Source organism: Carcharodon carcharias, chromosome 6 (genome assembly GCF_017639515.1).
Source record: "Carcharodon carcharias isolate sCarCar2 chromosome 6, sCarCar2.pri, whole genome shotgun sequence".
Taxonomy (NCBI): Eukaryota; Metazoa; Chordata; class Chondrichthyes; order Lamniformes; family Lamnidae; genus Carcharodon; species Carcharodon carcharias.
The window spans coordinates 181,822,400-181,837,982 of record NC_054472.1 but is presented as its reverse complement, the minus strand read 5'-3'; the positions used below and the strand labels follow the sequence as shown (position 1 = coordinate 181,837,982).

The 15,583-nt window shown below is 43.2% G+C and overlaps 1 protein-coding gene across 7 annotated transcripts in view; it reads left to right on the top strand.

The window, feature by feature from the left end:
* LOC121278899 (vacuolar protein sorting-associated protein 13B-like) overlaps positions 1-15,583 on the top strand; it is a 1,102,197-nt gene that overhangs the window by 660,887 nt on the left and 425,727 nt on the right. For all 7 annotated transcript variants that reach the window (XR_005943292.1, XM_041189400.1, XM_041189399.1 and 4 more), the window contains one exon: positions 15,215-15,449. Coding sequence is in view for 6 of the 7 variants with exons in the window: in XM_041189400.1 (XP_041045334.1) it covers positions 15,215-15,449 (235 nt within the window). In the remaining variant the exon portion in view is untranslated. The remainder of the gene's footprint in view (positions 1-15,214; positions 15,450-15,583) is intronic.

Sequence of the window (15,583 nt, the reverse complement as noted above, 5' to 3'; positions counted from 1 at the left end):
TGATGGAAGGTGTGGTTGACAATGCTGTCATGTAACACTTGCTCAGCAATAACCTGCTTACTGCTCAGTTTGCATTCCTCTAGGACGGCACAGCCTTGGTCCAAATATGGACAAAAGAGCTGAACTCTGGAGGTGAGGTGAGAGTGACTGCCCTTGACACCAAGACAGCATTTGACCAAGTGTGGTGTCAAGGAGCCCCAGCAAAATTGAAGTCAGTGGGAATCGGGTGGAAAGCTCTCTGCTGGTTGGAGTCCTAACTATCACAAAGGAAGATGGCTGTGGTTGTTGGAGGCCAGATATCTCAGCCCCAGGACATCACTGCAGGAATCCCTCAGGGCACTGTCCTAGGCTCAATCTTCTTCAGCTGCTTTTTGAATGACCTGACTTCCATCACAAGGTCAGAAGTGGGGTTGTTCACTGATGATTGCAGTGTTCAGTACCATTTGCAATTCGTCAGATACAGAAGCAGTCTGTGCCTGTATGCAGCAAGGCCTGGATAACACTCAGGCAGGAATGTTCATTTTATATGTGCCAAGCAATGACCATCTCCAAGAAGAGAGAATCTAACCATCTCCCCTTGATGCTCAATGATGTTGCCATCACTGAATCTGTTGTCATCAAGATCCTTGGTTACCATTGACCAGAAACTGAACTGGACCAGCTATATAAATACTGTGGCTACACGAGGAGATCAGAGACTGAGAATTCTGTGGCGAGTAACTCACCTCGATATTTGCCTAGATGGCTGCAGCTCCATCAACACTCGTAGATGCCATCCAGGACAAAGCAGCCCACTTAATTGGCACCCTATCTATCAACTGAAGCATTACTCACCAAGGGTTCTTTGCTGATACCTTCCAAACTTGCAACCTCTACCACATAAAAGGACTAGATCAACAAACGCATGGGAACACCACCACCTGCTATTTCCCCTCCAAGTCCCAAGACATCTTGACTTGGAACTGTATTGCCATTACTTCACCCTCACTGGCTTAAAACCCTGGAACTCCCTAACAGCACTGTGGGTGTACCTGCACAGGACAGACTGCAGTGGTTCAGAAGGCAGCTCACCACCACCTTCGTAAGTGCATTGAAGGATGGGAAATAAATGCTGGCCTTGCCAGCAAAGCTCATATCACATGAATGAATAAAAATTAAATCATTTGAAGAAAGAGCTCATTTTGGAGTCTCTTCTGAGGACATGTTAAAGCTTGTATCCATCTTGAACATATATGATGGTACCCAGGAAGTTCAGAAGTGAAGAACAAAATTAAGTTGCTTTTAAGAAGAATAAAAGTTTCTAAAGGAGGGAGAGGATGGGGAAAGACAGAGTGAATGGAAGAAATTTGCTTTCCTTCACGTAAAATTGTTGTAAAAAGTTTTGTTTTCAGCAGTATTAGATTTTTGTTTGATTTCTTCATGCTACTCCTGACATTTCAGCATGGTTGGCACTGTGTGGAAAAAAATAAAGAATTTACAATGTTTTCGTGTCTTTCATGACCTCAGGACGTCATAGAGCATTTTACAGCCAATGAAGCAGTTTTGAAGTGTTGTAGGAAATGTGACACACACACATCACAGAGACGCCAACAAACAGCAATGAGACAAATGCCCAGATTATCTGTTGGCTGAGGGATTTATGTCGGTCCAGATAGCAGGGGAACTCCCTTGCTCTTCAGTGCCATTGGATCTTTGATATCCACCTGAGAAGGCCTTCGGGGTGTTAGTTTAAAGCCTCATGCAAACAACAGCTCCTCCGGCAGTGATACACACCCTCAGCACTACACTGGAGTATTGGAGTAGTTTATGTCTCCAAGACGTGAGAGTGTTATTTGTTTCCGCACCGTAATGTAAAAATCCAAGACTTTGATTTGAGAAGTAGCCTGGTCAGTGTTTCTGAAGCTAAATCGTGAGCCTCCGAAGCAGTGTGGTAAAGGCTGTTCCAACTAGCTGGGAGTTATGGTGGTGAACAACTGTGTTTCAAACTTCATGTTACTTCAGCTGTTGCCAACAGCAACAGCATCCAAGATGGTTGGAGAATTGAAGATTGTCATATTCTTTCCAAGAATACAATTTCTCAGGGGATCTAAATAGCACATTCTTCATCTAAAAACTCTACATAAATATTTCTTTCAAACGTTTGTAGTCATTTAACACACTAATATTTAAAATCAAATGTTATTGAGTTGTGGGAAGTTTACTTCCTTTCTTCAGTCCTGCGGAGGATATTTTGCAAATTTTTAGGTTTGGGTAGCAAGATATATTGATAAGATTCAAGCAGGCTCGTAGTCCATTGCCATCCTGGATACTGTTGAGTGGTCAGTTTGTTTATATCTGGAATTTCTGGCTAGCAAGCCGGAAATTCCTGACAATGCAACCCCCTTAAATGTGTTCAGCTGCACTCTGAATCACAGAATCTTCATTTGCTGAATGACTTAGTGTGTGATAATGCAGAAAGCTTTGATTATATGCCAGTCTGGCATGCAGATCGTAAATGTTCCTTTTTTAAGCTATTATTCGGTACAGTGTTGCTTAAACAAACTGACAAGAATTCATTACTGAAAAATAGAAGTTGAATTAAAAAAATAAATAGATTGTTACATTAAAAGTCTTTGTTTGTTTCTGGTATAATGCTATTTAAGGCACATGCAGAGCTTAATTATGCCTTTGATCAGTCGTTTATTGATCCAAGGTTGTTTGTTTTGGATTTAAAACTCTCTTGTAATGTTACAGATGTTTAAATTTCTGCAGATTTGCAACTATGAAGCTAGTTACTGTACTGATGTGCTATAGTTCATCAAATGTCCCTCACCAGTGTCTTTTTAAAAAAATGGTACTGTAGTTCATGCAGCTCATGGCAATGGTAAGCACATGTTAACAGTTTGAGTTTTAGATCTTTGTAATCCTAGGCTTGTCAACGCATTTACTGCATAAACAATTTATAGTTAATCATCCATCGCGTATCTCTTTGTTGATTAATAACAATTTTTTCCAGAATGAGCAAGGCATGGTGTAATGATTCTAAAACACCATTCCCTAGATAGAGCAGGTTCCTGTTCCATCTCTCAGTATTTATGGAAAGAGTATTTCAGCTCTGCTTGTTGCCACTGCAGCTGCAATTTATTATAGTAAACCATCAGCTTGCTTTTGTCCTCATTTGAAATTGTGTTATGTTACCATTTTTTTACAGGAACCACCTAATGGAAAACATAAAAGTAATTTTTATGGAAGGCAGCCGAACCTCCTCTATCAGCTACCTACTTTCCACATGGCATCCAAGTAATCCTGGGCGACACAACTTATGTGGCTTTAGAGCTGCAATAAACTCCCAGGGGCTGCTACTTGTCCTGCAGAGCACCTTAGATTGAACCCATTAGATGTTTAAAAGAGGAAATCTAGGCTTTCAATGATGAACAGTAGGTGCCTATTGGTGTAAGCTGTATCCAGAAGAAGGGATGAAAAAATATTGCATCTGCTGATGCATAGAGTAACTAATGCATAAATTGGTCAACATTGCAGGTCAAAATTCTCATCTCTTACAATTCGCCTTCATGTCAGTTGGTGTCCACAAATATATTGTCTGTCTATTCTTTTTCATTTTAAACAGTGTATTCCGAATACCTGTTGCCATACTGCTATTTAGGCTCAAGTCAGGAATGTGATGGAATACTCTCCACTTGCCTGCATGGTTGCAGCTCCAGTGACACTTGGGAAGCTTGCCGCCATCCAGGACAAAGCAGCCCACTTGATTGATATCCCATCCACCATCTTAAACACTCACTCCCACCACCACTGATGCACAGTGGCAGTGTGTGTCATATGTAAGTTGCAATGCAGCAAGTCACCAGGCTGCTTTGACAGAGATGTCATCTAGCTTCTTGAGTCTTTTTGAAACTGTGTTATTCCAGGCAAATGGAGAGTATTCCATCACACCTGTTTTGTACTGTGTGATTGGTGGACAGGCTTGGTGAAGTCAGGAGGTGAGTTACTTGATGCAGAATTCCAAGGCTTTGACCTGATCTGCCCCTGGTCCATTTCAGTTTCTGGTCAATGGTAAACCCCAGGATGTTGAGGGTGGGGAATTCAACAATAGTGATGCCACTGAATGTTATGGGGGGTGGTTATATTCTTTCTTGTTGGAGATGGTCATTGCTTGGCACTTGTATGACACGAATGTGATTTGCTACTTACCAGCCATGTTCTGAAGGTTGTCCAGATCTTGTCATATGCAGCTATAACCTGTTTACCTGTTTCCATATCTGGTGGTGGTGGTGGTGTAGTGGTATTGTCGCTGGATGAGTAATCCAAAGACCCAGGGTAATGCTCTGGGGACCAGGGTTCGAATCCCACCACAGCAGATGGTGAAATTTGAATTCAATAAAAATCTGGAATTAAAAGTCTAACAATGACCATGAAACCATGTCAATTGCTGTAAAAGCCCACCTGGTTCAGTAATGTCATTTGGGGAAGAAACTCTGCCATCTGGCCTATATGTGACTCCAGACCCACAGTAATGTGCTTGACTCTCAACTGCCCTCTGAAATGACCTAGCAAGCCACTCAGTTGTATCAATCTGCTAAAAAAAATCTAAAAGGAATGGAACCAGACGGACCACCTGGCATCGATCTAGGCATCAGCAATAGCAAACTCAGCCCAGTTGGCTCTGCATCTGGGGGGCTAGTGCCAAAATTCGGAGAGCTGTCTCGGATGAGTCAAGCAACAGCCTGACATAATATCTTGCCACCGGCACAGACCCAGCAGAGGTGACGGCACAGAGGCACACTGTTGGCAGGGAGTTGCCCTGGGAGTCCTCAACATTGACTCTGGACTCATGGCACTAGGTTAACTATGGGCAAGGAAACCTCCTGCTGATTACCACATACCGCCCTCCCTCAGCTGATGAATGTGTTCATTCATGTTGAACACTACTTGGAGGAAACACCGAAGGTGGAAAGGATGCAGAATGTACTCTGGGTGTGGACTCCAATGTCCATCACCAAGAGTGGCTCAGTAGCATCATTACTGACTGAGCTGGCTGAGTCCTGAAGGACAGAACTGCTTGACTGAGCCTGTGGCAGGTGATGAGAGAAGACAAGAGGGAAAAACATACTTGACCTCATCCTCACCAACCAACCTGCTTGCCACCGATGTATGTGTCCATGACAGTATCGGCAGGAGTAACAACCGCACAGTCATTGTGGAAACAAAATCCCGCCTTCACACTGAGGGATACCTTCCATCGTGTTGTGTGGCACAACCACTGTGCTAAATGGAATAGATTTCCAACAGATCTAGCAACTCAAGACTGGGCATCCATGAGGCGCTGTGGGCCATCAGCAGCAGAATTGTACTTGAAAACAATTTGTAACTTCTTGGCCCGCCAAACCACCCACCCCCCTCCCCCCCAATAAAGAGTGCAGGAGAGCATGCCAGGACCAGCACCAGGCATACCTAAAAATGAGGTGTCAACCTGGTGAAGCTATAACACAGGACTACTTGCATGCCAAACAGCATAAGCAGCAAGTGATAGACAGAGCTAAGCGATCCCACAATTAACGGATCAGTTCTAAGCTCTGCAGTCTTACCACATCCACTTGCGAAGGGTGGTGGACAATGAAACAACTCACAGGAGGAGGAGGCTCCACAAATATCCCCATCTTCAATGATGGGGGAGCCCGGCACATCAGTGCAAAAGATAAGGCTGAAGCACTTGCCACAATCTTCAGCCAGAAGTGCTGAGTGACCACCTCTAGAGGTCCCCTGCATCACAGATGCCAATCTTCAGCCAATTCAGTTCATTTCAAGTGATATCAAGAAACGGCTGAAGATATTGGATAGTGCAAAAGCTATGAGCCCTGACAATATTCTGGCAATAGTACTGAAGATTTGTGCTCCAGAACTTGCTGTGCCCCTAGCCAAACTGTTTGAGTACAGCTACAACACTGGCATCTAGCCGGCTATGTAGAAATTTGCACAGGTATGTCCTGTACACACACTGCAGGACAAACCCAATCGGCCAATTATCACCATTGGTTTACTCTCGATCATCAGTAAAGTAATGGAAGAGGTCATCAACAGTGCTATCAAGCAGCTCTTGCTTAGCAATAACCTGATGCCCAGTTTGGGTTCCGCCAGGGCTATTCAACTCCTGACCTCATTACAGCCTTGGTTCAAACATGGACAAAAGAGCTGAACTCCTGAGGGGAAGTGAGAATGACTGTTCTTGACATCAAGGCCGTATTTAACCAAGTGTGGCATCAAGGAGCCCTAGCAAAACTGGAGTCAATGGGAATCGGGGGAAAACTCTTCACTGGTTGGAGTCATACCTAGCACAAAGGAAGATGGTTGTAGTTGTTGGAGGTCATTCATCTCAGTTCCAGGGCATCACTGCAGGAGTTCCTCAGGGTAATGTCCTCTGCCCAATCATCTTCAGGTGCTTCATCAATGACCTTCCTTCCATCATAAGGTCAGAAGTGGGGATGTTTGCTGATGATTGCACAATGCCCAGTACCATTGATGACTCCTCAGATACTGAAGCAGTCCGTGTCCAAATGCAGCAAGACCTGGACAATGCTCAGGCTTGAGCTGACATGTGGCAAGTAACATTTGTGCCACACAAGTGCCAGGCAATGATCATCTCCAGCAAGAGAGAATCCAACCACAGTCCCTTGATGTTCAATGGCACTACCATCGCTGAATCCCCCACTATCATGATCTGGGGTGGGGGTTACCATTGACTAGAAACTGAACTGGACTAGCCAGATAAATACTATGGCTAAAAGAGCAGGACAGAGGCTAGGAATTTTGTGAAGAGTAACTCAGCTCCTGACTCCCCTAAGCCTGTGCACCATCTACAAGGCACAAGTCAGGAGTGTGATGGAATACTCACCACTTGCCTGGATGAGTGCAGCTGCCACAACACTCAAGGAGCTGGACACCGTCCAGGGCAAAGCAGCCCGCTTGATTTGCACCACATCCACAAACAATCGCTTTGTCCACCGTCAACACACAGTAGCAGCAGTGTGTACCATCTACAAGATGCACTGCAGGAATTCACCAAGGCTCCTTAGACAGCACCTTCCAAACCCACGATCACTATCATCTAGTAGGACAAGGGCAGCGGATAGATGGGAACACCCCCACCTGGAAGTTCTCCTCCAAGTCACTCACCATTCTGACTTGGAAATATATCGCCATTCCTTCACTGTCGTTTGGGCAAAATTCTGGAACTCCCTTCCTAACAGCACAGTGGGTGTACCTACACCTACCTGCAGCAGTTCAAAGGTAGTCACTCTCAACTCACCTCTGAAGTTCAGCTCTTTTAATCATGTTTGAACCAAGGCTGTACACCAAGAGAAAGGAGTGGGTAGGATATGATTAAGGCCACTCATTTATGGTGTCTCATTTAGTCAAAATCTATTCTTATTACATTTGATTCTCGAATTTTTGTCACTTTTTTAAGGATCAGATTGTGCAATTCTGCTTACTTTTCTGTGACCTGTCGACAGGTTGGAACCCCTATCTCCATCCCTGTTGATATAAAAACAGAAAATCGTGGACCAACTTAGCAGGTCTGGCAGCATCTGTGGAGAGAGAAATAGAGTTAACATTTCGAGTCCATATGACTCTTCTTCACCTCCATTGATTTTGCTCCAATTAGTGATATGCATTTCTATTCTTTTCTAAACACTGAAGTTATGTTTGATTGAGTTCAGGAAGGAAGGCCAAATTACTAATTAGAAAGATTGCAAGCATGTTAAATAGAATGCTGCCAAAAGAAATGTCTGGTTTTATAATAAATTCAATTATTGGCTCTTTACGTGTTTTTTTAAATCACAGAACTGTTATGTGGTGCTAATATGAACTTGCTAGTTAATAGGTTGATCTTGTGGGGAGATCATGGCATAGTGGTACTATCACTGGACTAGTAAGCCATCCCATGAAAAAAATAAAGAAGGATGCTCACAACCAAGAAGAAGCTCTTTTTCTGCAGTGTCCTGAAACATCATCAGCTGCTCCACTTATCACTTTATGTCAGAAGTGGAGATGATTTCCTGATGATTATAGCTTTCTGTACCATTCACAAAACCTCGTCTGTGAATCAGTCTGTGCCCAAATGCAGGAAGTTCTGGACCACATTCGGGCTTTGGCTTATAAGTGGCTAGTAACATTTGTGCCACACGAGTGTCTGGCAAAGACCATTTCCAACAAGAGAAAATCAAGTTATTTTTCATTAATGTTCAAAAGGTTAGCATCATTGAATTCCCCCTAGATCACTGGGCATTACCATTGACCAGAAACTGAACAGGGCCAGCCACATAATTATTGTGGCTATAAAAACAAGTCAGAGGCTGGGAATGTTGTGGTGAGTAACTCCCTTCTTCACTCCCAAAGCCTATCCAGCATCTCATTGTCGTCATCCCCTGATGTTTGCCAGGTTTCATGATTTGAGTTTCCTCTGGTGACTCAGCAGGCCAATTCAGAGCCACAGGTCTTTGGACAGAGAGGACAAGAGTTTCCCTGAGGAAGAGGACTTCTTGAGCTAGGGTTCTGCTCGCTATCCTTCCATTTTTGTCACTTGGCTACAGCAGAGTTCATGCGGTCTGTTTCTGATTGTATTGTGGCTTGTTGGATCAGGTGCCACCACATGGCATGGTTTAGGGCAAGTTCCTCCCACACAAGGATATCAATTTGTCCCCTTTTCAGTGAGGCCTTCAGAGTGTCCATAAAATGTTTGCTTTGTCCTCCTTGAGATTGTGTGCCATCCTTAAGTTATGAAAGGATCATCAGCTTTGGAACTCGATTATGCAGCATGCGGATGCAGTGTCCAGAGCAGTGGAGCTGACTTTGCACAATCATGGTTGTAATGCTGGAGGAATTTGTTTCAGTGAAGATGCTGGAATTTGTTTCCCTGTTGTCCCACTTTGATTATGCTGCAGAGACACCACTGGTCGAAATACTGCAGCACCCAGAGGTATCTTGGTAGATGACCCAATACATGCCATATGAAAGGGTGGAGACAACAACAGCATTGTAGACTGAAGGCTTTATTCTCTTATGGAAATCTCTTGTCAAAGACCCGGTTGCACAATTTTTGGAAGGATGTGCTGGCACAGCTGATTCTGTGCTAGATCTTCTCTTAGATGGTGACCTTTTAAGAAAGGTAGCTGCCAAGATACAGGAAGGGTTCAACAACTTCTAAAGTCTCCCCATTAATAACAATAGCTAAAGTTGTAGGTGTTTGTCCAAGGGGAGGACTGGTGGAGGATTTTAGTTTTGCTGATGTTGAGACCAGCCCTTTTGTATGTGGAGTTGAAGGTGGTCTGAATGTTGCTTGCAGTGTGGGCTACAAGTGCACGGTCGTCGATTTACTGTAAGTCGCGGATATGCTGGAGGGTTATCTTAGTCTTAACTCTCGGACTTATTGAGATTCAAAAGCTTCCCTGTCGAGTTAAAATTCAATTCTACCTCTTGTGGAAGTTGTTCACTAATTAATTCCATGACCCGGCTGAGGTAGACAGTGAAGGGAGTTGGCACAGTCATGCAGCATTGCTTGACACCTGTCCAAATATGAAAGGGCTTGGCCTCCAATCCAATACAAGGGACAGTTGTTGCCATAGAGTCATGCAGGAGTCGCAGGATAGTAACAAATTTTGCTGGGCATCCAAGCCTCTGGAGGAGTTTCCAAAGGGCTTGGTGGCTAATGGAGTCACAGGCCATTGAAAGATTAACAAAGGCGATATGAAGTTTTTGCGTTTTTCCAGACGCTTTTCTTGGATTTGTTGTGCAACAGAGATCATGCATGTGGTTCCTCTGGACAGCTATAAACCATATAGGATCCCTTGGAGGATGTCTTCTTTGATGGGTAAGAGGTGGCTCTGGAGGATTCATGTGAGAATCTTGCCACAGTGATAAAAGGGATATGCGTCTATTATTCTCCCAAATTGATTTATTACCCTTTTTGAAAAGTGAAACAGTGATGGCAAAATGCAAGTTGGAAGATTTTTTTATAATGGCCTGAGAGTTTGAGCAAGACTCCATAACCACCAGCTTTAAAGATTTCTGCAGGAATGTTATCCGGACCACGCACCTTGTTGCTCTTCATCTGTTGGATAGCCTTTTGTATCACAGCAAGTGTTGACAATATAAATGTCCCATATATGATCTCTAAAGCTGTAGAGGGATTGTGTTGATGGTTTTGTCTGATACTTTAGACTCCCAATTGAGAAGGTTCTGGTAGTGCTCCTTCCAGGCAGAAAGAATGGCCTAAGACCACCACTTGCAGACCTCAAAAAATGCCCTGTCTACCTCAGATTACCCTGGGTAAGGTATTTAAAAGAAAAAATTTGAGCAGTGGGTGAAGTTAGCCATTTCACGCTGCTACTGTGTAGTAGCAACACTGTTATAACCAGGATGGGAGGAGTGCGCTTACGATCTAGCCCCACTACTCCGCAGGCTGTACTATTAATTTAACAGCTTAATTTTCTCACCAAAATGGCCAGTCGCCTATTTCCCCTACTGATGCCCAGAATAAAAGTGTCTTTGACCAGGCTTCTTTCAATAAACTCAGAATGATTGTTTATTATAAAACAAAACTTCTTTTTGACAAGCTGCAAGTACTGGTTAACACACAATTGTAATCGGGAAGTATAACTATCTATCTCTTTCTAAAGAATTCCCCCAGCACACACACAGGCATGCACTCACATGCACACACAGCCAAATAAAGGAGGTAGAGTCTACCTGCAAAGATGAGCTTTAGAGGATGGGCATTATAAAATAAAGTATAAAGTTCGCAAGGTCTTGACGTTGTCGAAATGGAGTTCTCCTATGTGAATCCGGGCCGCTGGTCCTGATTGACATCTGGAAGTTCTCCCCAACTGGTCTAAGCTTTGCAGGTTGAAATGTAGGCCAGCTACACTCAGAAGCTTCTCTGGCTACAGGTTGATAGCCACACCCAATTGCAGGCAAGGTGGAGAGAGAGAGAGCCAGTTCGGGTTGCCTTCCTTCCTCAGTTTATTGCTAACAAACATGCCTTCAAAACCAGCAGGTTCCCAACTTAAGTTTTTTTCTCTCTCCCATGCGATTTCCAGCAAGTTACCAACCTTTGCCTTTTCAGTTTTTTCCCCCCATCAGTTAAATCGATTGCGGTTCAAAACAAACAACCAGATCTTCCTCAAGTACCATAAAAATCAGGTGATTTCTTGGAAGAGGCTGCTTGCTGATAGTTCCGAGGTGAATCTATGACCTTTTTTAAAAAAAATTCCCAGATTAGAATCCAAGTGTATATCCTTCCATTTTGTAAAATAAAAAAATCAGTCTTGAAAGTTATGATCCTAACAACGAGTGGTACTGTCCATTAACAGGATGCTGCTATTAATCCAAAAGTAAATTCTGCCTGCCACACAAATGAGTAATGTAGTATATTAATTTCAGTGCTGGTACGATGCCATGTATGGAGCTGTACATCCCAACGACTGACAGATTGTTTCAAACAGCACATCCCTTCAGTCATTTGCACTAGGCAGAGTACTGACCGCACTTAACCTGCCCGTGCTTGCAAAATTCAGAATATAATATTTAATGTTAGATTTGATTCTGTGATTGGACATCGCTTGCTGAACAATCCCGAGTTTGTTAAGAATTAGACAAATGACCAATTTATGGCTATAAGTCAGGCTCACAATATGACTCATTTACGCTTGCTAGATGCTACATATATTCACATACAGGGGCCTGTCCCCTGCAGACAAAGGGAACAAGTCCAAGCATTGCACCTTTTTTAAATTAAACAAAAGCTTGGGGAACAACAGTTCCCTGGTGCGTTCTCCATGGCAACACCTCGACCAATCAGAGTTGACTTGCCAACCAATCAGCACCCTTTTCTCATGTTGTTCCCTTTGAAATTTGTCATTCTTGCATCTGTCCTGATGATTGCATGACAAAAAGCTTCAACAGAATGTCTTTTTATTAGCAGTGCAAAAACAAAATAGTTTCTGATGCTCTTACTCTAATTTCTTCGACCCAACACTCTTGACTTCTTGTTTGTTTCCCATTCTGTCCATATATGAACAAGCTTCCACAAACAGCAGTGTGATAATGACCAGATAATCAGCTTTAGTGATGATGTTTGAGGGAAAAATATTGGCCAGGGCGCTGGACAGAACTCCCCTGCTCTTTTTTCAAATACTGTCATTGGATCTTTTGCGTTCATCTGTTGGGGCAGGTAAGGCGTAAGTTAAAGTCTCCTTCAAAAGACACACCTCCACATTATTAAAATTAGTGCCAGACGTAATTGCAACATCATAACAATTTGCAGGGATATGGGAAAGAGTAGGGGAGTGGGACTAACTGGATTGTACTTTGGAAGAGCCGGCTCAGACTCGATGGGCTAAATGTCTTCCTTCTGTGCTGTACTGTTCTTGATTATGCTTCTCTTTTTCTTGTCCTTCATCCCATTGTTGACAACTGTGTAGCTACGAGGAGAGATTGGACAGGTTGGGGTTATTTTCCTTCGAACAAAGAAGGCTGAGAGGTGACTTGATTGAGGTGTACAAAATTATGAGGGGAATAGATAGAGTGGACAGGATAAAATTGTTTCCCTTGGTGGAGAATTCTAGAACCAGGGGGCATAGATTCAAGATAAGTGGCAGAAGGTGTAGGGGGGACATGAGGAAGAACTTTTTTACGCAGAGGGTAGTGGGTGTCTGGAATTCGCTGCCCGAGTTGGTGGTAGAGGCAGAAACTCTAAACTCTTTTAAAAAAGTACCTGGATCTGCACCTTAAGTGCTGTAAGCTGCAGGGCTATGGGCCGAGTGCAGGAAGGTGGGATTAGAAAGGGCACCTGGTGTCCTCGGACTGGCATGGACAGGATGGGCTGAATGGTCTCCTTCTGTGCTGTAACTTTTCTATAGTCCTAACTCTTTCTCTTTTCCCATTTCTTGGCCTCCTGCCTGTCTCTCAGTCCCTTCGTAAGCCTCCCATTTTGCAATTGTCATTTTTTGTATGTATTGTGCTCTGCTTGCCACTTGCGCACTATCTTTTCTCCCTCTTTTGTTGTCTTCTTTTATATCATGGCTTGCCCTTTATTCCTAGTCTATTATAGTCTATTATAAATACCTAGTTCATGTTTAATAGGAATATTTTAAAGGTAATTTTTAGCTTTGGGAAGATTAAAGTTTAACTGTGGAAAAATAAGATAAATGCACCTAAAGCAGCTTGGAATCTGTTACACTTAAAAGGTTTGGGCCATGTTGACTTAAGGGGCTAACAGCTAGAAAGGTAGGATCATAAAACAGCAGGCAGGCTTACTTAGCCGAAACATTGGGCGTGGGGTGCGTACACTGCTTGCAAAGAAATGCAGCCCAGAGCGTTGTTTTGTTTTGGGAGTTAAAGCTACGATTGATTTAAAAGTATTCAGTGAACCCTGAAAGGCTATGTTGTCATGGAGATGGGTGGACCTTAAGAAAGTTCTAGGGTTTCATTGTATCTATGTGTTTGCTGGGGGAGTGTGTGTTCTACAGCAGGGGAAAGATGCTGCTGTTAGCAGCCTCCAGGCAGCAAAAGTGTTGCTGTTAGCTGGTTGTATGTAGTTGGGGCTCAGGAGAAATCCTGGGAAGCTGAGAAGGTGGCAGAAGGTCACTGGGTCCACGCTGGAAAGGATGAGGGCTTATTAAGATACCCATGGAGCTTTTTATAGCTTGGTGTCGCTGGGGAGATTGGAGCTTGGTGAAATCCAGGGGCAATGACAGCCCAGTGAAGCTGGATGGCTATTAAAGAGCAAATTGTATCAGTAAGCAGTGCAGGCTCAGAAATCCAGGGGAACAGAGTCTCAGGAGATGAGATTGAAACCCTGGAAGGTGTGTTGTCATTGAGGCAGTCCAAGTTGGAACAACTTTGAGGAAATTAAGAAGCCTTTTCTTTGAAAGTGAAAATTTTAGAGAAAATTGTGAGGGAGATAGAGTTCAATGAGATCGGTTGACTCATTCTATTTACTGATGTCTGGGTGGGTTGCTGAGAAATCCATGGGATCTGTCTTGGTTATATTACTAATTATTGTACAGTGTGGTGTGTTTGACCACAGTTGACCAAGCCTTCTCAACTTTAAACAAATCTTTATTGGTCCCTAACTGGATTGTACCAAAAACTTAGGGGCCTACCCCACCATTCAGTAAAATGATGGCTGATCTTCCACCTCAACTCCACTTTCCCACTGTATTCCCATACCCCTCGAATCCCTTTATTGTCCAAAGGTCTATTCATCTCAACACTCTAGGGTAGAAGATTTCAAAGATTGGTGGGAATATCATCCCTTTTATGGGTTATGAGCAAAAAAATTAGATCAGGCTTATTCTGGAAAACGCATGTTGCCGGCCTGATAAAGAAGACGTCTTCACTCCTGAAGGGTAATTTAGGTGAATTCAACAGCCAAAGACATTTGCTGAAGCCATTTCAGGATTCCCTTGAAGGGAGTGACTTTCTGCAGGTATCAAAGTTAGTTACTTATAGTCTCTTTACCAGGAGGTTATTTTGTTGTCTTGGTGAACCCGAAAAGGAACAGGCTTGGAGATCTTGTGATGTTACAGCCTCCAATTCTTTACAGGCATAGTACTGCTGCTGCTGTGTCTTTCTGTGGGTAACACTAAAAGATTACAAAGGGAGAAACATTGCTGCCTTACCATGTGACTCCTCACAATTTGCAGTTCCTTTTCAAATATGGTAGTGGTCTTAGGTTCATTTGCCACTTCCTGGTTTATTGTTTGAAGATCCTGAGCGGGAGTTAATATAATCACCTTCTTTGTTTCACACAAAACCTATTCAATTCAACAATATTTCCTCATGGTTTCAGGATGGGTGCAGTTGACAACTCTTAGTTTGGAATGAATCCTTTTATCTTTGTGAGTCAGTGAGGCAGTTTTTGAACACAGATCATCTTCGCCACACGTTGGCTTTTCTTTTTAAAAAATGGCCAATTTCAAAGAGCCTGCATTGAATAAAGTTCATACCTTGATGGTTAGGAATGAGATATGTCTTTATGGGGACTAACAAATTGGTGAAAGGGACTGTGTTATCTGGTTTCTCAATTTGATTTTTTGAAGAACTCCACAGTATTATGTTTAACATGTACAAACTGAGGTCAGTAGTGACTGGAAAATTCAGCTACAAGCAGCATTTATTTGATTTTTGATGAAACTTTTATATTCTTCTCTTTCAGCTGGAGGTTCAGTCATGTTGTGTATTCTTTCCAAATGAGAGCCTGCCTTCACCAAGCACAATCGTGGCGGGTGACATCCCTGGGACGGTGAGGAATTGGTACCATACTGAAGCAAGTATGCCTGGGACTTTGGTCATCTGCTTACCTCAGATAAAAGTGATCAGTGCAGGCCACAAATACATGGAACCACTGCAGGAGATTCCTTTTGTCATTTCAAGGCCTATTCTGGAAGAAGGTATGGTCCATATGCTGTTCTGGCTTCAGCTCATATGCTCAATTTCTTGATTTGAATCTCTTTCTCCCCTTGGCACAGAGTTTACAAACCTTTGAGGATTGCGCCGTAGCACTACTTTATATTATGATACAATT